We start from the raw sequence: 26,792 nt of genomic DNA, 5'->3' as shown, positions 1-26,792 counted from the left end.
AAAAGTTGAGATGAGTTTTTTTTTTAATTAAAAAGTTGAGATGAATTGAATTGAGTTGTGAATAGTAATTTCTATTGAGATGAGTTTAACTTTTTTTTTTTTATAGAAAATTAAAAAAATAATAGATTCCATCAATGATTAGTTTGGGATGAGTTGAGTTGGGTTCATTTTCTAAACACACTTTAAAAGTCCAACTATTTAAGGCCCCGTTTGGTTTTACAGATGGTCTCAACCCATTTCATCCAATCTTTTCTCATCTAATTTCAACATCTAAATATTATTCAAACATAAATACTTTTCAATTCAAATTTTTAAATTTTTCATCTAATTATTATAACTTTTTCAAATTTCAAACCAAACATAAAAAGCAATTAAAATTTTTTCAAATTTCAAAACAAAAATTATATTTAAAAATTATATTCTAATAATATTTTAACTTTATAATATTTTTATTCAATTTTTTTTTCCTTTTTCAAAATCCCAAAATAAGGCTAAATCTTTGTAACTCATGTAATGTAATTATTGCAGCTGTGTTGTTTTGGTTTGTGGATCTTCTGTAAGAAAAATTCTATTTATTTATTTGGTTACATTAGTATGAGTTTTCTTTTGCTATTTTCAACATAGGGTTGGTAATTGAATTAAAAAATCTTAATAAATTATTTGGTTACACAAATTATTTTATCTCAATTAAATATTATAATTTTTTTAAACTCAAACATAAAATATAATAAATAATTTAATTTTTTTAAATTTTAAAATAAAAATAATATTATAATAATATTTTATTTAACTTTTAAATTTTATTCAACTTTTAAATTTTATCTCAATCTATCTCAATCTCATTATGAAACTAAACGAGGCCTTCATCTTGATTTTATTTTTATTGTTTATTTTGTGTAATAGCCTTCATCTCGGTTGGATCTTTGTTTTGCCTGTACCTTTAGGGCTCGTTTGTTTTCAGAGATGAGATGGGATTAAAATTAAAAAGTTAAATAAAATATTGTTAGAATATATTTTTTAATATTATTTTTGTTTTGGGATTTGAAAAAGTTGAATTGTTTATTTTATTTTGTGTGAGGATTTAAAAAAATTGTAATGATGAAGTGAAATGAGATGAGATGAGATGAGATATTTTTTGAAAATAAACGAGGCCTTAATCTCACTTTGGCCTCAATCTTGTATTAGACTTGGCTAGCTCACGACTTCCGACCTTTTCAGTCAAATTTTGACCATTTGGGTTAGATTTTGATTCGAAATTTAGTTGTCAATTCAACTAATGAAAGTTGGATGGAAGTAAAAACTAAAAAGGATTTTCATCTCTCCAAAGAAGAAGAATTGATGTGGAAAGTCTGAATAAGATTTTTAAATGGGAAATGGTGATGTAGATTTTTTATTTTTTTTAACTTTTTTTTGGAAAATTGTGAGCATTTTGGTTATTTATTATTTTATTTTAGAATTTTTTAAAAATAATATTTATAATTTTAAAATATATAAATTAACCTTTTTTTTTAAAAATAATAAATTTAAGATTAACGTGAATAAATTAATTTTTAATAATAAAATTAATTTTTTTTAAAAATAATATTATATCTAACATTATTTTCTTTTTACAGAAAGGCTGTGGTGTCTCACTAAGCATATCTGGTTTCCTTCTCAAATCTTCGTTTTTCCATTGCTACTCTGTGTCGCCCACAATGTCCTTCTGATCATCCTTCCTTTTCATGTCTCTCCCCACCAAACGCTCATCCACAACCAGTAGTGACGCCACCTTTTCACCCCCTCAGTTCCCCTCTATGAAGAAGGCCAAGTCCCAAGCTCTCCCCCTCGACTCCAAAAACGGCCTCCACCACCAAGACTTCACCAGCACCACCAACAACAACGTCATCCTTTTCGATCCCTCCTCCGTGGCCCTTGACGAAGATCTCAAGTCCGATGATTCCTCCGCCCCCGCTCGCTCTGTTGCCACCAATTTGTCCAGGAAAAAGGCCCAGCCGCCCCAGCCCACCAAGAAGCTCGTCATCAAGCTCGTCAAAGGTTTTTAATACTTGTTTTCATCTATAAATTTTAAATTTTTCTGGTAACTATAGGGCTCGTTTCTGTAAAGATCTTTCATTTAGCTGGAATTCAAGGTTTTGGCTTTGATTTTAAGGTGAATTGAGCTAGCATACCTGAGCTCACTACGAGATTTATGCAGTTTACAGATTGGGATATACAGTTGCTTTGATTTTAGAACCTGGGTACTGCTGAAAGAACATGATTCGAATGGAATTCAGCTAACATATTGATGTTGAATCCCGTGTGAAACCTATGCAATTTCAGCTATAGAACTTATTTTATTATGGTTATTTTTCTTACTGATTTTGTTTGGGTGCATTTACTCATTTTTCTCTAGAGTAAGGGCTTCCGCTTGCACTATTATTTAGGGCTAGCATGCTTATGTACTATTATTTAGGATTGGCATGCTTGGGTGACTCATTTTGATGGTCATTGCATTCTGAATGCTATCTGCTTGGTTATTAAACAATGAGAAAAGTATCCTGTGTACTTGGGTTGCGCCCCTCTGCTCTTTTAATAAAATTTTTGCATTATTTTATAATACTAAAAAAGAAGTAATGCAAAGGGTGGTATTAGTTTTAGGGACACATTTTCCTTAATGGTTGGTGATTGAACAAATTTAAGGATTCTGTAGACCACAGTGTATCGAGTTCATTGATTTTCTGTGCACATTGTGCATTAGGTTTGATTTACACTATTTGCTAGAGGGAATAGATAGGGGAGGGGCGCAAGGGGTGGAGAGGTGTATATTTCTACCTCCTGTTGTGAGTTTGAAGAGGGGAAATTATAAATATTGTTGCCTCATCAACTTCCCTATTCTTACTAAATAAAAGAAGCTCACCATGCCCTCCCTTCACCAATTTGCCCACCTTTAGGTGGACTGGGAATGATGTAGCCGAAGGAATGCATTTTCCACACCTCTTCCTCTCCCTCCTTTTATACTCCCTACCTACAGGGGATATGGGCTGTCTGTCATCTTCTCCCTTCCCATCACTCAACAATTTTCTTCCTTGCTAACAACCCTCCGATCGCTCCAGATAAATGGAGTAAATATACTTGTCTGTCCTGGTATTATATTGAAATAATCGTAATAGTTACTTGCACTAAGAACCAGGCCCGGATGGCTTTACTATGACTTTTTTCTGATCCTGTTGGGATGTGGTAAAGGAAGATATTATGAAGGTATTTTTTTTTTGGACAAGTAAAAAAATATTATATATCAAAGGAGAAACCAAGTACACAAAATGTATACAAGAAAACACCTTGCCCAAAATGACCCAAAAAGCCCGTGAAATAAACAACCCAAAATAAACCAGACTGGTCCCCAACCCTTGTTTCTCGTAGGCCTAAAACTCTACCCGAACACCCAATCTGAAACCCTTGATTCCCGTCTTTACAATATCCTCCCTTTAGACTTCCCTCTAGTTGAGCTACCACCCTTAGCGTCGTAGTTAATTGTCCAAGAAAGACGCTGTAACTCCCTGCTTTTCTTGAAACTTCTGGTTTCAAGTGCGTGGCTTGCCTCAATCGTAGTGATTAGTTCATTGAATTGGTCTTCGCATCCTCCATGTGAAATTCCCACAAAATGTTGAATCTCGTTAACTTTAGGCAAAATCCAGTCCGCTATTGGTGGAAGAGACACCAAGGGAGCAACATTATCCCCAGACACAGTATCCAAATGCACTCCCGACTCCAGGCATTCATCTACATGAGACACCAACTCCAAACTTTTTGGTTCTCCAGCAACTCCATTGGTTCGCTCTAATGGTATCATGGTCTTCATTGGAGATTCTAGGGTGACAGCAAGTCCCTTTACCTCTGGAGTTCCTACATCTCCTTCAGACCTTGGCAATACATCATTTTCCTTCAACTCTGACGAGGGATCGAGGACCAAGGGTGTAGTACCGACTATCGGTCTATCCTGTGTTACATTCTATTACTGATGTCTCTACGCCGATACCTGATGTAGACCTTGCTTCAAGCAACCGATTTCCTTTTGATCCGCCATACTCTCCTGGATCTAGATATAGGGATAGAGCCGAATCCGATCTTCCGTTTTCCTTTAACTGGGTTTAAATGCTTCGGGCCTATCTTGTTTCTTACAACCCTGTTGCCTCCAACTGAAAGCCGGTCTATTTTCGAAGACAAGAAAGCTATCGCTACTTTCAGCTCGACAAGTTGGGTTTCCATCTCCTTTAAGGAATTGTGCATCTCAACAAGCTGGTCTTGAGACGTGATTTGCGAATTTCCTTCACTCTGAACTCCCGAAGCATGACCCGTCTTTAGAGCTGTTGCATAGGATCGTCTCGCCATTGAGGATTTACTAGGATTTTTGTGCACCTCCAAGTTTTGCTTCCCTGACATGCCACCGACATGTCTGCTATGCGACTCCCTAGCAGAGCCACGTCTTGCAGCACCTTGTCCTTCGCTCCCTCTCTTGCCGAAGGAGAAGTCACGCAACACCTCCTCAGGAATGAAGATAAAATTCCTCCTCCCACGACCACCATATTCTTCTACCGCCATATAATATCCTCGAGTATTTGAGCAGCGGTGCACCATGAAGCTGTGTCTACCTTCTCGAACGTTGGTGAAAAAATCTTGTTTTTCATCCTTTGTGCATGTTTCCATGGCCTTAGCCAGCCACTGCACTGTTGTTGCACCCAAAACCAACTTAGAAATCACCCTTCGACCCCTTTCAGTAATGGCCAACATACTCCCCTCCTTCACCATAGTAAATGATTTAGATTCTATGGCTAACACCATAGAAGAACCCATACTTGACCAACTCTCCTCCTTCAACAGCCATTCATCATCACATTGAAACCAGTTCAGAACTCGATACATGGCTAAGAACCACTGCTGAAGACCAACGAGCTAGAACTTTGGGCAGAAGGTATTATGAAGGTGTTCCAGAAGTTTCATAACTTTGGGAAGTTTGGGCAAAGACTCAATGCCACCTTCATAGTGCCTTTATTGTTGTTGGGATCTAATACTGATATTGGTATTTGACTACTTAATTATTTTATGGAAATATTAATTTTCTTATATATTATTGGTTTGGATATTGATCATAAAATTTTTTATTATGAATCTCGTTATAATTATGAATGATTTATATATTATCCATGTATTATATATGAAATTATATTAATTGGGACAAAATAAATATGAGTCAGCGCAACCCATTTAGATGAAATGGGTTAAACGGGATGAAACAGGTTAAACGGGTCGTATTCAGGTCAATCCAATACAAGTTAATTATTAAACAGGTTATGCGGTCGTGTCATGTCACCTATTATTTATATTGGCCATGCTAGGGTTTTAGGGTCTTACCCATTCAATTTAATTGGTCTTATTCGGGTTGACACATATAGTCTAATACTTATGACTTGACACAACACAAACACAAGTTGCCACCCCTAATGATGGTCTTCCCTTACAAATAGAACTTATCTTGATACGTTATTCGGTATTTAAATTATGTAATAGCAGTAGCAGTAGAAGAAGAAGAAGAAGAAGAAGATGACAATGACGACATACTGCAAAGCAACCACTATAGCAGTTCCAGGTATAGACTTTAATTACTTAACTAGAAACTTCAATATACACAAGTCATCAATTACATGATCTGACTTAAGCTGTAAGTTCCTAATGAGCACAAGATCGGGAGACTGTTAGATTTTTTTTAGTAAAACTTACCATTTGATTAAATTATTATTATTATAAAAATATCTTAGCAGTGACTTTGGAGGGGGTGAATATATATATGTGTGTGTGTGTGTGTATATATATACATTGCGTTCAAAATTCAAAACCGTTGTTTGGAAAGACTTCCACAGAGTGCAGAATGAGTTCTTGTTGCACTCTGTATACAAATTCAGAAAAAAGAAACTTAAGGATTTGATGCAACTTGGATGTTATTTAAAATCCATATGGTTTGATACAACAGCTTGGAAGACAATCTTCCCAGATTTGTTTCATCAATCTCTTTGCAAAGGAGGCTTCCATTGCAGAAAATTTGCAGTTCTTAGATAATACACCCTGATGGAATGTTACTTTTATCAAATCTTATTCCTATGATTGGGAGATGGATTTTCTCTCATCGCTTTCTTAACCGGTTATCCTCTTTTATATGGAGAAGTGGTAGAGCAGATCAGATGTGTTGAACCCCATCCAAGAGACAGATCTTTGAGGTCAAACCCTATTTCAAAGTGCTCTGCCCTCTATATAACATCTTATTTCCATGGAAGTGTATTTGGAGAAACAAAGCACCTTTGAGGTAGGTTTTTTGTTTGGATAGGCGCATTAGGAAAAGATTTTAAGAATGAATAACTTGGGAAAAAGACATATTTGGTGATGGAATGGTGTTGCATGTGCAAGCAAAATGGGGAAAATGGTCCCTTTGAATACTTCCTGTGTAGTTGCTGGCGTGTGGTGGAGCTGCTGGCGTGTTGGCAGATTCCTTGTGGTCATTGTAATTTAGAGGTTTGAAAAATGGTCCATTTGAATACTTCCTGTGTACTTGGATTGTTGGCCTCTACACTTTTAATAAAATTTGTGCATTAATGTATGAAGTAGGTTGAGATGAGTTTAACTTTTTTATGGGAAGTTGAAAAAGTAGTGGGTCCCATCAATGATTGGTTTGAGATGAGTTGAGTTTGGTTCAACAACCAAACACAACCTAAATGATCAAAGGATAAAACCATATTTAGGGTTCTACAAGAAACCAATGGAGTTTCTAGTTGGGTACTTGGTTTTAATATAATCATATTACCTGTAAAAAAGAACTAATAAAGTCTGGCAGTTGCTGCTTTTGCATGACTGTTTCACCCGTGCCTACAATTAACTTTTTGATGGCCCTTAAGCATTGTTTTGCATAGGTATAATTAATCTGTAAGCTTGTTATCAAGTATTGGTCCTGATTACCTGTGAATGTGTAGCCTCTTTTTCCATTCATCTATTTCAACTCAGCTTAGATTTGACAATGATTTCAATGGCTTGTAATGTGAATGTTGTTATGTATCAATTTGTTTGGTCATTCCAAATTTATGAGTGCTCTATAATTTTCTGTAGCATGCCCTGTCCCTTGTTATTATCTTGACTTCTTTTTGTAAGTATCTTATCATCTTTACTTACTGCATGTACTTATAAAAGAATATCTTTACTTACCACTTTTAGTTTATCAAATAAGAAATTCATACATTTTTACTGCATGCTTCTTTGAATATTCAGTCTGTTAGATTACTCTCATGTGGTGGATTGGTGGAGATCATATTTGTACACATTCGCGTGGCTTCTAGCCAGATTGTCTACTTCATAAGTGTAGCATTTACTTACTGATTATGCTACAAATGCTAATATAATGTTAGAGGACAATAAAACTTTTGTTGAAGTAGAGGAAAAAAAAACTTTCATCAGTGTATCTTGGAATCCAAAAATATTCTTAATCTCTGCTGTCATGTGGATAAAAGGGTCTGATGTATTTCACTTTTCATTTTCCCGATTGTTTCTTTGAAGCTAAACCAACACTTCCTGCAAATTTTGAAGAGGATACATGGGCAAAGCTGAAGTCGGCTATATCTGCTATATTTTTAAAGCAACCAAATCCTATTGACTCAGAGATACTTTATCAGGTAGAGACTGCTACATTTTCTAACCCTTTGTTTGGAATTCTGTGGCTTTTTCCAATTTAAAATTTCTCAGGCATTATGATTTCTCAGTGAGCGCATTATGTTGTCCTTAGGCTGTTAATGATCTTTGTCTGCACAAATTGGGGGGAAATCTTTATCAACGAATTGAAAAGGAGTGTGAATTGCACATATCTTCTGCGTTGAAATCCTTGGTAGGCCAAAGCCCAGATTTGGTGGTTTTCTTATCACTTGTTGAGAGATGCTGGCAGGATCTTTGTGATCAAATGTTGTTAATTCGCGGTATAGCCTTGTATCTGGATAGAACATATGTGAAGCAAACACCTAATGTACGATCACTGTGGGACATGGGATTGCAGCTTTTTTGCAAACATCTTTCATGGTCTCCAGAAGTCAAACACAAAACTATCACTGGCCTTTTAAGAATGATTGAGCGGGAAAGGTAAATATGCATTCTTCTAATTGTAGCTAATAATAGTATTTTAGGGTTACTAATTTATTCAGATATGCAAGTAGTCATACACTTTTGTTTTATAAGTAAGAAGATATTTTATTGATATTGAAATAGGCATAGCCCAAGTACACAGGATGCAAGTAGTCATAATATCCTCCACATGATACAATGTAGGCACCCCTGCCAGTAATAATTATCTATATGATAAATGACTCCTAATTTTGTCTGTATATTTTCTTGATTGTTGAATAATCTACTACCATATTGAGAAAACTGGTATTTCAACTTGTAATTGGCTTTGTTCTATTTGGTATTTCAGATTAGGTGAAGCAGTGGATAGGACTCTTCTTAATCATCTTTTGAAGATGTTTTCTGCTCTAGGAATTTACATGGAAAGCTTTGAGAAGCCATTTCTTGATTGTACATCTGAGTTTTATGCTGCTGAAGGCATGAAATACATGCAGCAATCAGATGTGCCAGATTATTTGAAGCATGTGGAGGTGCATTTTGTTCCTTCTTTTCTTCACTCTTTTCCAATTGCAAGTATTACTCTTCTGCATGTTGTTACTTGTTTAGATCACATAAAAATGGTTTAGCGACTGAAGATTGATATAGCTTGCTATCTGATTTTACAGTACATGATTTCTATTTCCCTTTTTGGGGATTTTTGGTAACACGTTGTTGCAGTCAAGGTTACACGAGGAACATGAAAGATGTTTAATATACCTGGATGCAAGTACAAGAAAGCCATTAATTGCAACTGCAGAGAAGCAGCTCCTTGAACGCCATATATCTGCCATTCTTGATAAGGTAGGAGTGACAAGACAAATTTCTCATTCTTCCCTCAGTTAATTCTTGTTTTCTCTTTACCTATCAAAAGAAAATTCTTGATTTGTCTTTAATTATTGCCTTCTCTAAGCAAATGGAAAAGTTTTTCCTCACTTTAAACAAATGGGCTGTGATTTTTAGGGGTTCACGATGCTAATGAATGGGGACCGTATTGAGGACCTCCAGAGGATGTATTCACTGTTTTCAAGGGTCAATGCCCTTGAATCACTAAGGCTAGCCCTTAGCTTGTACATACGTGGAACTGGGCAGGGTGTTGTCATGGATGAAGAGAAAGAAAAAGATATGGTTTCCTCCCTCTTAGAATTTAAGGCCTTGCTTGACAAAATATGGGATGAAAGCTTTTCCAAGAATGAGGCATTTTGCAACACCATTAAGGATGCATTTGAGCATCTCATCAATCTTCGTCAGGTACCTTGTTCCCATTTTTTGTGATGTCATTTATAAATTTGAACAAATGATAATCGATAACTTGGTTTCATCGTTACGAGGTAGAGAAGTACGATTAATGGAAGAACAAAATACATACACGAAAGTTTGAATTTAGTATTTTTTTTTTTATAAGTAAATGATTGTATTAAAGAATAGGCATAGCCCAAAGTACACAAGATGGTATACAAAGAGAAAACACCTATCTAGGAAGAAAAGAGGAAACAAGAAATTCAGCCAAGTTTAAGTCATTAAAGTCTATAGCTATGGACCATACAAATAACATTCTAACAAAAAAAGATCTAAGATCCTCAAAAGATCTTTCCTTGTCTTCGAACGTCCTGTTGTTTCGTTCTTGCCATAAGCACCATAGAATACAAATAGGGACCATTTTCCACACTGCTTTGATTTGTGATAAACCTCCTATAGTGGTCCAGCAAGCCAGGAGTGCCTCCATTATGGCAGGCATAACCCAAGTTATCTCTACCCTGTTGAACACCTCAGCCCATAACGCTCTAGCAACATCACAATGCAATAGAAGATGATCCACTGTTTCACCACTCTTCTTACACATGCAGCACCAATCTAGTATGATCACCCCACGTCTTCGCAGATTATCCGTTGTCAAGATCTTTCCCAATGAAGCTGTCCATGCAAAAAAGGTTGCTTTGGGAGGCGCCTTATTCCGCCAGATCCTTTTCCATGAAAACTGAATGTTTTGGGCCTGTGTGAGAAACTTATAGAATGAGCGAACTGAAAATATGCCTTTACCAGCAGGTACCCACCACAACTTGTCATTTCCTTGAATTTAGTATTACCGAGTCTTAAGTCCCATCGAAAGAGTTAACATTGATTTTAATATTACCAGATTTGGGTGAGTTTCAAATTGATGAAATGGCAACTAATCCTTCCTCTCCTCGCAACATAACTAGAAAATTAGGTTTCAAAATGCTGTAGGATATGCCTCGTAAGAGCTTGGGCTATAATCTAGAATATAAATTCTATAAATCAATGCATTCAGATTTTGAATTTGCTGGTACAAAAATAGAATGAAGGGATTAGTTCAGCGCTATGATAGATATCTGGGCTATTGGCATGGCCGTGTGTGGGTTCAGTTTTTAAGAGAGTCTGCTCAATGCAAAAATGCTGGAGGGTAGGACAGTGTCCAGATCTACCTTTCTATAGGCCCTGCTTTTCTGGGATCAGCACCTAGTAGTAGCCGTTACTCCATATTACTTCCAACCTGGCTAATTAGATTTCTGGATAAGGTAGCATGGTTTTGCTGTTCTGTGTGTGTGTGTGTGTTGTATGTTTGTAACTAGTGTGTTGGTAAGCCTGTGGACTATATATGATGGATACTATATTCCTTGGCCTAAATTTCATTCAAAACAAATTTATATTGTTTGATGCTGACTTGGTTTTGGTATGGTGCGTATTTGAAGAGGTAGTCTGACCATGTGCATGAATAGTTGTGTTTCCATGCTACTCATGAGTAGCCTTCCAACTTCTCAATTAACCTTTATATAGAAGTTTGATTGCTTCATTCAAAGTTCAAAATTTTCATCGTGGCCAATGCTTATAAAAGTCAAGGTTCTTTAAGAAGTTATTACATACTGCTCTTTATACATGTTCCTGACAGAAGAAAGATGGATGGAGGCAGCCAACCTGATGAGTTTGCGGAATTGGGATTAAGGACTTAAAAAAACCCATATCTTTGGATCTTGGGTTTGTCATTAGTAAAAGGAATGCGGTTTTTCCATTTCTAAGAAACTACTTGCGAGACTTTATGTTCTTGTAAAGAAGAAAATGCCTAGATTCAACCTCTAGGAGTGGTTTCCATGGTTTTCAAGCTCTTCAGACTTCAACTTATTCTGTGTGTGAAGCCTCATTTTCAAGATGAATGATATTTCCTTAAATTTCAAAAAAAAAAAAAAAAAAAAAAAAATCACGCACCTGACTTTATCCTGCAAATGTGTAGTAATATGGGAATTGAAGTATTAATCAATGAACTTTCACTTCATATTTGGTGGAGTGAGAGACTTGTGAAAAAAAAAAATATTTGGTGGAGTGAGAGCAAGAGAGAGCCATTTAGTTTATATTTTGGGGCTGTTGCTGTTAGATTTTGGAGTTGAAGAACCTATTCAAAATAGGGAAAAAAGGAGTTTTGAGGTGGAGATGCATGTACTTTGGGGGGGCAGATTTATAAACATAGGAACCTGATTGGCCAGAGTTTGGTTGATTAGCAATTCTAGACTAGATGAGCAGCTTTTTTCCTGGATCACAAATGTTGAGTATTTGCGATCAGTGTTCCCAATATCAATTTATATATTATATTATACTTTACTAGAAATACAGCCTGTCCTAAAAACATTATATTAATATAATTGTTATCTAACAACTTTTTTGTGTGGATCCAGTGTGTGAACCTGCCAGACCTCTAATCTGAGCAATCCAATCACTACTGTTTGATTTGAAAAACATAACACTGTTTGAATAAACTACCTTAGGTGACTGTTTCTGTCTTCTATGATCAGAATTTTGGAAAAGAATAATGATTCAGGAACTTATTAAAATTTGTTTAGATCTTGCGTCATTTTTATTTCAGTTGGTCATTATTTCTTATGTATTTCACTTATTTGACCAAGTCCACAATATTTGTTCTTTGAATAGAACCGACCCGCTGAGCTGATTGCAAAGTTTCTAGACGAGAAGCTTCGTGCTGGGAACAAGGTTACTTCGGAAGAGGAATTAGAGGGTACTCTTGATAAAGTTTTGGTTCTATTCAGATTTATCCAGGTTTGTTCGACTGTTGGATGGATTAACTAGAAGTTCTATTTGTCTTTTTCATGTTTTTCTTGAAAATAATATTGAACAGCTTGTCTCGTATTTTTGCTTATCAATGAAGGGCAAGGATGTGTTTGAAGCATTCTACAAGAAGGATCTTGCAAAAAGGCTGCTTTTGGGAAAGAGTGCTTCTATCGATGCAGAGAAGTCCATGATCTCTAAGGTTAGTGATGGATATTTTAGACTTGTAAACGCTTGCTGATTCTTTCTTTCATGTATTCATGATGTTGACAATTGTTTTTTAATTTACTTTAATTTGTAATTAATGCAGCTGAAGACCGAGTGTGGGAGCCAATTTACAAACAAACTTGAAGGGATGTTCAAAGTATGCGTATTTTTCGATCTAACTACATTTTTTGTTTGAGTTTTTTCTATTCTCAAATGGTGGCTCTTTTCTTTTCCCCTCTGTGGATTGTGTTAATAGTCTCCACTTTAGAAATTGGTTTTTTTATTTTGTTACGGAAACATTTATAGATTTCATATGTTAGAGTCTCGGTGTGTAATAGCGTGATCATCATGGTTTTCTCAAGACAAATTCTTATAGAATCTAAGGTATTCGAATTGTTGGAGGAAGGTAGACAATGGATTACCTTAATAGAGAGAAGTTGGAAGGTAAACTATGAAGGAAGTGCGAGTCGTGGTGGGACGAAGGGTAGGGCAAAGTTGGTTTTATGAAGCTCAAAATAGTCTCGTGGAATGTTAGGGGGCTGAACGAACTAGAGAAGCATACCAAAATAAAAATCAGCTTCGTGGCTGGAAAGTGGATGTTGTATGCTTACAAGAGACAAAACTGGAACTCATCTCCCTTACCATAATACTGAGCTTGTGGAATTGTGGTCATGTTGGATGGTCGTATTTGCCGTTTGAGGGGGCTTCAGGAGGCATATTGGTGATGTGGGATAAACGGGTGGTGGAAAAGACGGACGAGTGTATGGGGGAATATATGGTGGCTATTTCTTTCAAGAATGTGGAAGATAACTATCAAAAATTTATTATGTGTTCCTTGTTTAGTTGGTTTTCAGCTATTGTACTTGGGGGCTGTCCATGAGTTTTTGTCCTCGTTTTTGTTGGAAAGTTTCCAAAAATCTGCCTAGTCAACTCTGCATTATTCTAGGAGATATTGGCTGTAAATGTGTGAATATTCTAGGAGATTTAGTTTCCTTAGAAGTTGGCATTTAATTTATTCTTTCCTTTTTTTTTTCAGTTGTAATCTATATATATTGCCTTATACCTATATTACGAATTTGATAAGAATAATTCCTACAAATTACTCTCTCATTCTAGATGGTATCAAGAGCAAGGTTCCTTTTCTGATTCATCTAAAAATCCTATTCCCTCTGGCAGCTCAAATCAGCCCCTAAGATCGTGGGTTTTTCTTCCTTCTTCATCTTTGCCTTTCTCTTCTGTTGCTGTGAAGTCTTTTACCATGGCTGATACTTCAAACGAGGCCAAATCCAAAAACAAACCAAAACCAAAACCTACTCATTTTGAACCCTACTCTGTCCAAATCGCAAACATACTACTGAATGAGGCTAACTTCCTACGATGGTCACAATCAATCAGGATGTATATTCGAGGGAGAGGGAAGATAGGGTACTTGACTGGTGAAACCAAGGAGCCCGAGAAAACAGACCCATCCTATGCTGTATGGGATGCAGAAAATTCCATGGTGATGGCAAATCTGGAACCTCTGGCAACAACTATATAGCCCCTAGAGCCAATGAAGCAAAGGCTAATTTCCTAAGTGCTGAGCAGGTGGATCATCTTCTTCAATTGTTGAAATCCACTCCTACATCCGGTCCTCCTACTGGTTCCTTGGCCCAAACAAGTGATACCCCTAGTACCTACTCTTATGGCTTAACTCTTGCACCATGGATTATTGATTTTGGTGCATCCATATGACTAGTACTTCACAATTTTTTCAATCTTATTACCCTTGCCCCGATAATAAAAAAGTTAGAATTGCAGATGGAAGTTTCTCATCCATTGCAGGAACAGGTTTTGTCCAAATCTCCGACAAAATTGAACTAAAATCTGTCCTTCATGTTCCTAAACTTGCTTGTAATTTGCTGTCTGTTAGTAAACTCTCACGGGATTCTAACTATCGTTTCATATTCTTTGATTCCCATTGTGAATTTCAGGACCAACTCTCGGGGAGGATGATTGGCAGTGCTAAGATAATTGATGAACTCTATTATTTTGATGAGACCCTATTCAACATTAAACAAGCTCAGGGTTTGAGTAGTAGTAGTACTAGTTCAATGCTTGTACAAGAACAAATTATGCTTTGGCATCTTAGACTTGGACATCCTAGTGTTTTCTATCTAAAACATTTGTTTCCCTTAAAACTGTTGATTGCAACTCTCTTCATTGTGATACTTGTCATTTATCCAAGAGTCATCGGAACACTTATCAATCAAAAGGTTATCGTGCTTCAAAACCTTTTTATTTAATTCTTAGTGATGTTTGGGATCCCTTAAAAATTACTAATGCATCTGGAAAAAAATGGTTTGTGACATTTATTGACGATCATACACGGTTGTGTTGGGTGTATTTGATGAGTGATAAATCTGAAGTTGAAAAATTATTCAAGGATTTTTATCATATAGTTGAAAATCAGTTCCAAACACAAATTATTATTCTTAGAACTGATAATGGTACTGAATGCTTTAACAAATATTTAGGAACTTTTTTGTCAGCAAAAGGTGCTCAACATCAATCTACTTGTCGTGACACCCCACAACAAAATGGTATTGCGGAGAGGGAAAATCGTCATTTATTAGAGGTTGCACGTGCCCTAATGTTTTATATGCATGTTCCTAAATATTTATGGGGTGATGCTATTTTGACTGCCCGTTATCTCATTAATAGGATGCCTACTCGTGTTTTAAAATACATCATTCCTTTAGCCTGCCTAAAGGAGCTTTTCCCTACTTGTCGAGTAACATTAGATTTACAACTAAAATTTTTTGGGTGCACTATTTTTGTTCATATACCAACCCATCTTCGGTCCAAACTTGATTATAGGGCAAAAAAATGTGTTTTCCTCGAATATGCTCCTAATAAGAGAGGGTACAAATGTTTTAACCCTATTACAAAGAAAACTCACATCAGTATGGATGTCTTTTTCCTTGAAAAACAGCCTTACTTTAGCCATAACTATCTTCAGGGGAGAGAGAGAAAAGTGAAGATGAGTTCTGGCAAACTTCTAATCTTTTTCCTAATGTTTTCATTGATATTGACATGAACATCCATACTCCTTTAAAAGGTCAGGAAACAAAAAATTTGTCTAGTGAAAATAATGGAATTCCGAGTCTACCTGTACAAGGCATAAGTGATTCACAACCAGGGGGAGAAATACTACTAGATATTACCTCATCTGAACTTTGTGTTTATACTAGAAGAAGACATTGTCAGACTAATAGAAATCCTTCTACCGATTCGAAGCAAAGCCAATCATCATCACCTCTACAAGTTGGTCCTTCCAATACACCAGGTAACTCTTCCACTCCTGCTCCTTTTAAAGACAATTCTGCTGATCTAGACTTACCTATAGCCCTTAGGAAAGGAGTTAGAACCTGCACCACACATCCAATTGTCAAACATCTATCCTATTATAGACTCTCTGATACTTATAAGGCCTTTACATCCAATATTTCTCACTTGTTGATTCCAAGAACCATTCAGGAAACCTTGGATCACTCGGAATGGAGATTGGCTGTTCAAGAAGAGATGAATGCACTAATTACTAATGGCACTTGGGAAATTCATGATCTATCAAAGGGGAAGAAGACTGTGGACTGTAAATGGGATTTACAGTCAAATTCAAGGCTGATGGTAGTGTAGAGAGGTACAAAGCAAGACTTGTGGCAAAGGGGTTCACTCAAACATATGGAATTGACTACTTGGAAACTTTTGCTCCTGTAGCCAAGATGAACTCAATCCATGTGTTACCATTTACAGTCAAATTCAAGGCTGATGGTAGTGTAGAGAGGTACAAAGCAAGACTTGTGGCAAAGGGGTTCACTCAAACATATGGAATTGACTACCTGGAAACTTTTGCTCCTGTAGCCAAGATGAACTCAATCCATGTGTTACTATCCCTAGCAGTCCATTCCAACTGGCCCTTGTATCAATTAGATGTGAAAAATGCCTTCTTAAATGGAGATTTAGAGGAGGAAGTTCTTATGGATCTACCACCAGGATTTGAAGGCAAAGAAGGGAAGGGGAAGGTGAAGGTGTGCAGATTGAGGAAGTCTTTGTATGGACTCAAGCAATCTCCTAGAACTTGGTTTGAACGCTTTGGGAAGGTGATAAAGAGTCACGGCTACTGCCAAGGTCAAGCTGACCACACTATGTTCTATAGACACACTGGTGGAGGCAAAGTAGGTATACTTATTGTCTATGTTGATGATATTATTCTGACAGGGGATGACAACAATGAAATTTGCAGATTAAAGAAGATTCTTGCCAAGGAGTTTGAAATCAAAGACTTAGGTAACTTGAAATATTTTCTTAGCATGGAGTTTGCAAGGTCAAAGAAAGGTATATTTGTTTCCCAACGAAAATATGTTCTTGATTTACTTGGAGAAACAGGTTTATTAGGGTGTAAAGCTGCAGAAACACCTATAGAACCGAATCTAAGACTCCAACCAGCTAAACTTGAAGAAGTAATCAATAGAGAACAATACCAAAGATTGGTAGGGAAACTCCTGTATCTCTCTCACACACGGCCTGACATAGCCTTTGCAACAAGTGTGGTAAGCTAGTTTATGCACTCACCAAGACTTGAACATTTTGATGATGTATACAAAATCCTAAGGTACCTAAAGGGGACTCTAGGTAAAGGCTTATTGTTTGGAGGTCATGGGAGTTTACAAGTTGAAATATACACTGATGTAGATTGGGCTGGAAGTGTCACTGATAGAAGATCAACTTCTGGCTATTGCACATTTGTTGGAGGAAATTTAGTAACATGGCGCAACAAGAAATAGAATGTGGTGGCAAGGAGTAGACCAGAGGTTGAGTTTAGGGTTGTTGCTCATGGAATTTGTGAAGCATTGTGGATTAAAAGATTGCTGGAAGAGTTGAAAGGTACTAATTCATTACCAATGAAACGATAATAAAGCTGCAATAGCTATTGCTCACAATCTAGTTCTTCATGACAGAACTAAACATGTGGAGGTGGACAAACATTTTATCAAGGAAAAAATAGATAGTGGGGTAATTTGTTTGCCCTATATTTCTACAGCTGAGCAAGTAGCTAACATACTTACAAAGGGATTGCCTAAGAAACAGTTTGAAAACTTAATCAACAAGCTGGCTATGGAAGACATCTTCAAACCAACTTGAGGGGGAGTGTTGGAAAGTTTCCAAAAATTTGCCTAGTCAACTCTGCTATATTCTAGGAGATATTGGTTGTAAATGTGTGAATATTCTAGGAGATTTAGGCCTCGTTTGTTTTCAGAGATGAGATGAGTTGAGATTAAAATTAAAAAGTTGAATAAAATATTGTTAGAATATATTTTTTAATATTATTTTTGTTTGGGATTTGAAAAGGTTGAATTGTTTATTTTATTTTATGTGGGAATTTGGGGAAGTTGTAATGATGAGATGGAAGGTTTTCAAAGTTTTCAAAATTTTGGATTTTAGTTTTGAAAACAAACCAGGCCTTAGTTTCCTTAGAAGTTAGCATTTAATTTATTCTTTCCTTTTTTTTCTTTAGCTTTAATCTATATATACTGCCTTGTACCTATATTACGAATTTTATGAGAATAATTCCTACACATTACTCTCTCATTCTAGAGTTTTTCTAGTATTAGAATGTATTTAGGCATTTCTTTTGTATACATCCTGTGTACATGGGTTTCGCCTATTGCATTTGACGAATAAAAGTTTTACTTATATATAAAAAAAAAAACTATCAATGGTCTTATGCCGGTGTTTATGGTGTCAACTCTAATACCGCGAGAAGAGGCTTGTGGGATGAATTGGCTTCTCTTTGTAGCTTATGGAGTCTTCCTTGGTGCATAGGGGAGATTTTAACGTCACACGCTTCCCAAGCGAACAAGTAGGAGTTCTTAGATGTAGTTCAGCAATGACAGATTTTTCTGACTTTATTTACGAACAAGATCTTCTCGACATCCCTCTAGTTGGTGGCACTTTCACATGGTCTAGTAATAGAGAACATCCAGCTTGGTCAAGACTTGATAGATTCCTCATTTTGCCCGACTGGGAAGCACATTTTCTGGATCTAATCCAAAAACGACTTCCAAGGTTATGTTCAGATCACTTTCTCATTCTCATTGATTGTGGAGGCAACCAGGGGAGGTAAAAGATATTTGGGAATGTGGAACACCGAAAGAAGGATTTGTTGAGAGAGTTAGACAATGGTTGTCATCCTATCTTATATAGGGCAATCCTAGTTACGTGCTGGCCTATAAGCTAAAGGCTCTCAAGGAAGACCTGAAGAAGTGGAATGAGCAGATTTTTGGGAATGTGGAACACCGAAAGAAGACCCTTTTCGACGAACTATAGGGTTTGGAGGACGTGGAGGATGAGAGAGGTCTCTCAGAAGAAGAAAAGACTCACAAAAAGCAAGTGACCTTGGATATTGAAAGGATGGCATTAATGGAAGAGATTTCCTAGAGACAAAAATTGATGGCCTTTATGGCTAAAAGAATGGGATAAATGCACCAAGTTCTTCCATCACATGGCTAATTTGCATAGAAGACACAATGTCATTGAGTCACTATTAATAGATGGGAGGATTTCTTCGAAGCTATCTAAGATTACGGACCATATTACCAACTTCTATGAACAATTACTTTCGAAACAATTTTCTTGGAGACCATGTTTGGTGGCCTTATTTTTTAGTTGATTGATCATCAAGAAGTAAGTTGGCTAGAGAGGCCATTGAGGAGGTGGAGATTTGCAAGGTAGTGTGAAATATGGCAAGTGATAAAGCTCCAGGTTCAGATGGGTTCACTATGGCTTTCTTTAAGGCATGTTGGGAAGTAGTTAAAGATGACCTCACGAGCTTCTTCCACAAGTTCCATGAACAAGGTAGTTTTGAAAAAAGTCTTAATGCTACTTTCAGTGCTCTTATTCCAAAGAAGCCAGGGGTGGTAAAGATTAAGGATTTTCATCTGATAAGCTTGGTGAGCGGAATGTACAAAATCCTTTCGAAGGTATTGGCTAATAGATTGAGTACGGTATTGGAGAAGATAATTTCCAAGCCCTAGAATGCCTTCATAGGAGGACGGAAAATTCTTGACTCTATTCTCATTGCCAATGAATGTTTGGATAGTTGCCTCAAGTCGGGCTCTCTAGAGTTACCATGCAAACTTGACATGGAGAAGGCTTATGATTGAGTTAGCTGGAACTTTTTGTTACATATGCTTGAGAGGTGTGGACTTGGAGCGAGATGGTGCTCTTGGATCAAATTATGCATATCCACTGTACATTTCTCCATTTTGGTGAATGGTACTCCAATGGGCTTTTTCGGAAGCTAGAGGGGACCGAGGCAAGGTGATTCCCTATCTCCATTACTGTTTGTTTTTGTTATGAAAGCTTTTAGTAAAATAATCGCAGGTCTTGTGGGAGGTGGATATTTATTTGGCTTTGTAGTAGGGGATGCAAGAATCGGCACACTGGAGATGACCCACTTCTTATTTGCAGATGATACTCTTATATTCTATGGTGCTAATCACAATCATATTCAAGCTTTGCGGGCTCTACTACTTCACTTTGAAGCGGTATCGGGTTTGAAAGTGAACCTTGCCAAGTCAGAATTAGTTCGAGTTGGAAATGTTCCTGGTGGTTTGAGCTATGCCAATATTCAAGGGGTGCAAAGTCTCCACCTTGCCAATGAAGTATATTGGTCTTCCCTTGGGTGCTTCCTTTAAGTCGTAGTCTATTTAGGATGGGGTGTTGGAAAAAATGGAACGGAAACTGGCGAGTTGGAAGAGGGTGTATTTGTCCAAAGGTGGTAGAGTTATGTTGATAAAAAAATACTCTATCCAACTTGCTTATATACTTTTTATCTCTATTTCCAATACCATGCAAGGTGGCCTACCGGTTACAGAAGTTGCAACGAGATCTCCTATGGGGGGAATAGATAAAGAATTCAAGTTTCACTTGGTGAATTGTGATACATTTTGTACCCCAATATGTGAAGGCGGGCTGGGAATTCGGAACTTGCTGGTTTTCAATAAAGCTTTATTGGGTAAATGGTTGTGGAGGTTCCACAACGAAAGGGGAGCGTTGTGGAGAGTTATCATAGATTTAAAATATGGTGGATTGTAGGGAGGATGGTGCTTAAATGAGGTGAGCGGACCACATGGGGTGGGGCTTTGGAAAAACATAAGAAGAGGTTGGACCAACTTTCATCGATATACATACTTTGCAATTGGGGATGGTTCCATAATTAAATTCTAGAATGACCTTTGGTGCGGAGGAATTCTTAAGGAAGCCTACCCAACTTTATACGGCATTGCACGACGATAGGAGGTTGCAATCGTAGAACGCATGGATCTATATCTAGTGGCTCTCCTCAATGGAATATCATTTTCATTAGAGTTGCACAAGACTGAAAAATTAACACATTTACAGATTTCTTTCATCTCGTGTATAGTTATAGAGTGAATGGAGGAGCTGATACGATGATGTGGTCACCGTCCAAGAGGGGAAGATTTATTGTATGGTCGTACTATGAGTCCCTAATGAAACATTCTACAAGAGCGTTCCCATGGAAGAACATTTGGAAGACTAAGGTCCCTCTTTTTTTGTATGGACAGCTTCACTAAAGAAGATTCTCACCTTAGATAATCTAAGGAAATGCCGACTCATTGTGTTGATTGGTGTTATATGTGCAAAAAAAGTGGGGAGTCCGTGGATCACCTATTATTGCATTGTGACGTGGCTATGAGTTTGTGGAATGATATCTTTGCTAGAGCGGGGCTCCTTTGGGTGATGCCAAGAAGGGTTGTTGAATTTTTGGCCAGCTGGCAAGGACTCCGGGGTAATTCTCAAATTGCAGCTATGTGGAAAATGATTCCAATTTGTCTATGGTGGTGCATATGGATGGAGAGGAATGATTGTAGCTTCGAGGATCGTGAACGGACAATGGACGAGCTTAGAACTTTTTGTCTTCAAACTTTATTCAATTGGTCGATTGTAATAGACTTTTTTTTATAAGTAAAAATTTATTAATATCAATAGGCATAACCAAGTACATTGGGTGTATACAAGAGAGAACACCTAGTCCATAATAGAGAACCTCTAATGACCAGTAAGTCCATCTAATACACACCAAGCCCGATTGGGGCAAAACGCTCCTCCCCACATGAAAGCAAATCACTGTAACTACCCCAACCCCTTGTTTCCACAAAACTAAGACACCACCCGAAACTCCCTTAGAAGCTACATTCTACATTCTACACCCGAAACTAATAATACACCCCTACCTACACTCCTGCCCTCCCTCTAGTCCTCGCTCGACTTGAACTACCTCCCTTAGCATTGTAGTTGATTGCCCAAGTAAGACGCTTTAACTCCCTGCTCTTCTGAAATCTTGATTTCGATTGTAATAGACTTTAGCGGCATTAATGTACATGATTTCCTTGTCTTTAGACACCCATGCATAGGTGTTGCTCTTGTGTATGTCCCGTGTACTTGGCTTCGCCTTTTTTTTAATAAAATTCGTATTTACCGATAAAAAAATATCATATGTTATTTTCAAGAAATGTTGATACCATGAATGGGATGACAATTTTTGTTCTATCATCCAGCCTACACTCTCACATTGTGGTTTGGAATGACAATTTTTATGGATTGACCTACTTTTAAAAAAAAAAAAAAAATTATGGATTGACCTCGTACACCATATGTGAGGTTGTGGTGTTGAAACATGGGCCCAATGCCCAATTAGCCAATTCCTAAAGCATGTGAATTTAAGACAAGGGAATCTAACAGTTCTTTTCCCTGTTTGATGGTTTCAGTGCATTCTAGGTTTAAACTATGTGGTTAGAATTTTATATGGTAAAGTACATTTTGCATCGCAAACTACCACATTTTTTGCAACGGGCACTCTAGACTATGAAATGCAATGTACACTATAAACCAAATCCCATTGGGTGCAAACAATCTCTAGGGGCCATCGGACTGGAGGATTTTTCCCTTGAATTGCCCAATGTGCACTTGTGGGAAACTGGCATTTGCATGCTCGGGATTAGTCGTCACTCTATTCTCGGACACGCAGTGCCAATAGAAAAACACTATAAACTACCAATGAGTTTTGAGTGTGCACCCTCGGTTAAAGACTTGACCATTGAGATGAATGAAAAAATAGGCCAGATTTTAATTGATGATGATGCACATTGAAACAATTGGTATTTTGTGGTGCACATTACAATTTCTTGTAATTTAGTATACACATTGCAAAAAGGATGGTAGTTCGGGTGTGCCAAATAAAATTACATCATATCATACTAAGGGTGAGCACCTTAGCTTGCAACCCGTTTGGGCTATGCAGAATCTAAAGCTATGCAGAATCATTTAGACATGAAATGCATCTTTCCACTAGAGGCAATGATTTAAATTAGCGTATATTGACATATTTAATTCTCCTGTGACCATTTCAATAGACTTCAAATTCTTAACCTATAATGATCAAGTCTAGTTAACTTTTATTGATGCGCTGTACTAACTATAGGTTTGTCTTGATATGTAATGTATACTTAGGTTCTACCTTTTGCTCACCTCCTGATTTTTGCATTAATGATGTTGAGCTAGAGGGAGTTTGAAGCATTGGGTTGACTATCTACAATAACAAGTTCTTCGTATGAGCTCCTGTAGGCAGTTTGATAGCCTCTATATTGCTTTTATTATATTAGCATGGTTTTACCTGTTACTTTATCAGCTTTTGTTTGTAAAAAATCTTTATCAACGCCTTTTTTTTCATCTGTTAAGAAAAAGTCGAGTTATGAATTTGTATGGGTTAATGATTTTCTTCTGTATTTTGTGAGACACTGTCAGGACATTGAATTATCAAAAGAGATAAATGAATCCTTCAAACAATCATCCCAGGCCAGGACAAAACTCCCATCTGGAATTGAGATGAGTGTGCATGTTTTAACAACAGGGTAGGTCGTTGTTTCTTTAGTATGTTCAAACATAATCAGAGTTTTCATTCACCTAGTGTTCCCAAGGAGCTTAATTCGTTTTGGGTTGGCTAATGCAGGTACTGGCCAACGTATCCACCCATGGATGTAAGACTTCCTCACGAATTGAATGTCTACCAGGTTGGGGGAAAATCACTGAATACCTGCTTTCAGTTGTAGGCAGTATCATTGTACTTCTAAACTGATGTCTTGGTATTTTATTTTGCTTGTGCAATAGGACATTTTCAAGGAGTTCTACCTGAGCAAGTACAGTGGGAGGCGCTTGATGTGGCAAAACTCATTAGGTCACAGTGTGTTAAAGGCTGAATTTCCTAAAGGTAAAAAGGAACTGGCCGTGTCACTATTTCAGGTTGGTCTCCTTTTTGCCATTACACACTTTTTCATGTCTCAGTATTTTTTATTTACTATTCTTTATACTTGTTGATTTTGCCTACCCAAGTAACTTACTGTATTCTGGTCATGCTCTGTGTCTTGCGCACCAGACTGTGGTTTTGATGCTCTTTAATGATGTGGAGAAGCTAAGTTTTCAAGATATTAAGGACTCCACTGGGATTGAGGATAAGGAACTGAGGAGGACTATGCAGTCCCTTGCATGCGGAAAAGTTCGAGTCTTACAAAAGGTTGGTCGTCAAACATTGAATGACTTTGTTTTAAAATATAGTACTTTTAAAATTGTCTTAAAGTTAATATTTCTTTTTTTTAAACTGAATCTGTTTTCTGATTTACAAATGCGCTACAGTTGCCTAAGGGTAGAGATGTGGAGGACGATGATTCATTTGTGTTCAATGATGGATTCACGGCGCCTCTTTACCGAATAAAGGTACATTCATTTGTATTTTAACTAATACAAGTGGCAATTAGATGATCTCAACCTTGCATAAGCCTGACGGGTCACAAGTGCATAAGCGAGGTTGTGAAATCAAAGACTTTCACTTTTGACTTTGGGTGAAAGAACTAAATGCACATTGAGCTTTGGTTGCCACACGATGGAATTTGAAGCTTAACATTGGATTGTTTGGAGCAGGTAAATGCAATCCAGATGAAGGAAACAGTAGAGGAGAACACAAGCACCACTGAAAGAGTATTTCAGGACCGTCAATATCAGGTTAAACTGAGTTATATATTTTTAAATATATACACATGCTAACCGAGTTCCAGATTGAAACGATGAACCCTCAATATGTAATTTTTGCATTACTCGCATGGAACAATGTAGGTTGATGCCGCTATTGTTCGAATAATGAAGACAAGGAAAGTGCTGAGTCACACACTTCTGATAACTGAACTCTTCCAACAGGTTAATCTTTTCAGTTGATTCATTTCTAGATTTTATTACTGAAATTTTGTAATCCTCTTCTGCTTAAAATCTTGAGGTCTTTACACTGTAAGGCCAAGTCAAATTCAAGTCACAATTACACTAGCTGGACAGCCTGACTGCTATTTTGGAATGTATTAGTGGTCTTTTTTAGCTTACATTAGTTTTGCACTTTTCCTTCTTCCCCTGTGAACAGCTCAAGTTTCCGATAAAGCCGGCTGATTTAAAGAAAAGAATTGAAAGCCTCATTGACAGGGAGTACCTGGAGCGTGACAAGAGCAACCCGCAGATATACAATTACTTGGCGTAATCCATATATCTATATAGATAGATAGATTTTATGATTTTATCTTTGAAAACGGCAAGGGCAGATGTTGAATCCCCTTGTCTGGTCAGATTAATGTACAGTAACCCGTAGTTTTCATTTTTGATCCAGTCAACACCTTTAAATTGTTAAGCATATATGGTCGCTGTTTCGAAACTTCTTCAGAGGGCTTGGTATGCTTGATAATAACCGGTATTTTGTGGCAAAATGTGTTCTTCAAAAGAAAAAGAAAACTTCTTCAGAGGGCATGGTTTGTTCTCGATCGGAAGAAAAAAGAACCCGTATGGTATATACTGACGGTAAAGCTACTCTTTTGTGTATATATTTGTAGACGAAAGGGTTGGGAGAGGACAACCGGAAGTGATCGATTACTTACCTAGGCGTAGCTATAGTAGCACTTTATCTATTGAGAATTTTGGACAGGAGGAAGAGCCTAAACGGTAGAATTGTGTATATGTTTGTGGCTTGCCATCCCCAATCCAACCTCGATTATTTTTTTTTTAAGAGAAGTGCTATAGTCATAAATAGATTTATTTTTGTAAAACTAAATCTACAATCTGTCATGGTTTTATATGATGTATAAGATTTATTTAATAATAAAAATAGTTTTACAATCTTTTTTTTATTTTTATTTTTTATTTTTTAAAGAGAAAAAGTCATACTATGCTTTTATAAATTTGCATAGGAGATAGGACATTACAAGATGTTTAATACAATCTGGAACCTTATCCAGAAATGCAGATTCACTAGGTAAATAAATAGCAGATTTAGCTAAGAGATGAGCCATATTGTTAACATCTCTTGGAATATATAACAGAAGTCCCAACCCAAGAAGGTAGAGAGCAAAGCAAGAACATCTTGAATAAGATGACCACAAGAGGAATATAAAGCAGTAGCAACTTCAATAAAATTCACAACATTCTTGGCATCTCACTTTGTCAAATCCCAGCTCCTTACAAAAAGCAACAGTTAAGAAAGCTCCAAAAGTCCTGCAACTTGAGGTGTTGGATTTCCAAACTTACAGCTTTGTAGCAATAACTCTCCCCTTTTCATCCCTTAGAATAATTCTAATATCCATCATCTTATTTTGATAATTCATAGCAATATTCCAGTTTGCTTTTATAAAATCTGAAAATGGAGGCTGCCAAACCTGGACAGGAACTTGCTCTTGCATTGTGTTTAGAAGTGAAGATTCAGGGTACGTTTGGTTACTAAATATCTCTCAACTCATCTCAACTCATCATTACAATTTTTTCAAATTTCAATACAAAATATAATAAACAATTCAACTTTGTCAAATTTCAAAATAATAATAATATTAAAAAATAATATTCTAACAATATTTTATCATCTCAACTCAACTTAACTCAACTCACTTCAACATCCAAACGCAACCTGAATAGTTAACTGAAACTCTTCCAAAGAGACATTAGCCATCTGAAATAGTTGAGAGGGATGCTGGAAAGCCATCACACAGCAGTTTACAATCTAACGTACCCTTATCATAAGTTAAATATTAACTCTTAGCAGTTAGCATCACAAATTCAATCCATCTTGCTTAATGGAAGAAACGTGTCACTTAGTGGCTGGCGAGGGAGTCCCTCCCCTCTGCAGTGTAGCTTTTTAAATAATTTTTCTGTAATTTTTAATTTAACATTTGTATAATTATAATTTTTATCTTTATTTGAATTTT

General features: G+C 36.8%; 1 protein-coding gene across 2 annotated transcripts; it reads left to right on the top strand.

The window, feature by feature from the left end:
• Nucleotides 1–1,617: 1,617 nt before the first annotated feature.
• Nucleotides 1,618–25,721, top strand: LOC121268629 (cullin-4-like). Of its 2 annotated transcripts, XM_041172961.1 has the most exons (18): nucleotides 1,896–2,034; nucleotides 5,548–5,623; nucleotides 7,573–7,688; nucleotides 7,799–8,145; nucleotides 8,477–8,657; nucleotides 8,845–8,967; nucleotides 9,127–9,414; nucleotides 12,103–12,228; nucleotides 12,338–12,439; nucleotides 12,548–12,601; nucleotides 23,314–23,420; nucleotides 23,519–23,579; nucleotides 23,677–23,808; nucleotides 23,942–24,079; nucleotides 24,199–24,279; nucleotides 24,484–24,564; nucleotides 24,676–24,756; nucleotides 24,971–25,721. In XM_041172961.1, the coding sequence occupies exons 2-18, from the start codon at nucleotides 5,578–5,580 to the stop codon at nucleotides 25,082–25,084; spliced, it is 2,178 nt and encodes a 725-aa protein (XP_041028895.1). In that variant the 5' UTR covers nucleotides 1,896–2,034; nucleotides 5,548–5,577; the 3' UTR covers nucleotides 25,085–25,721. The 2 variants fall into 2 exon arrangements, with proteins under 2 accessions (XP_041028894.1, XP_041028895.1); XM_041172960.1 differs by lacking the exon at nucleotides 5,548–5,623 and having other exon boundaries at nucleotides 1,618–2,034.
• Nucleotides 25,722–26,792: the final 1,071 nt, after the last annotated feature.

Source organism: Juglans microcarpa x Juglans regia, chromosome 5S (genome assembly GCF_004785595.1).
Source record: "Juglans microcarpa x Juglans regia isolate MS1-56 chromosome 5S, Jm3101_v1.0, whole genome shotgun sequence".
Classification (NCBI taxonomy): Eukaryota; Viridiplantae; Streptophyta; class Magnoliopsida; order Fagales; family Juglandaceae; genus Juglans; species Juglans microcarpa x Juglans regia.
This window is presented reverse-complemented; position numbering and strand designations above follow the sequence as displayed.

Coding starts and splice junctions, on each gene's coding strand:
- LOC121268629 (XM_041172960.1), top strand. CDS start 1,722: ATGTCTCTCCCCACCAAACGCTCATCCACAACCAGTAGTGACGCCACC. Junction 7,689..7,798: donor ACTCAGAGATACTTTATCAG/GTAGAGACTGCT, acceptor TGTTGTCCTTAG/GCTGTTAATGATCTTTGTCT. Junction 24,280..24,483: donor CGCCTCTTTACCGAATAAAG/GTACATTCATTT, acceptor TGTTTGGAGCAG/GTAAATGCAATCCAGATGAA.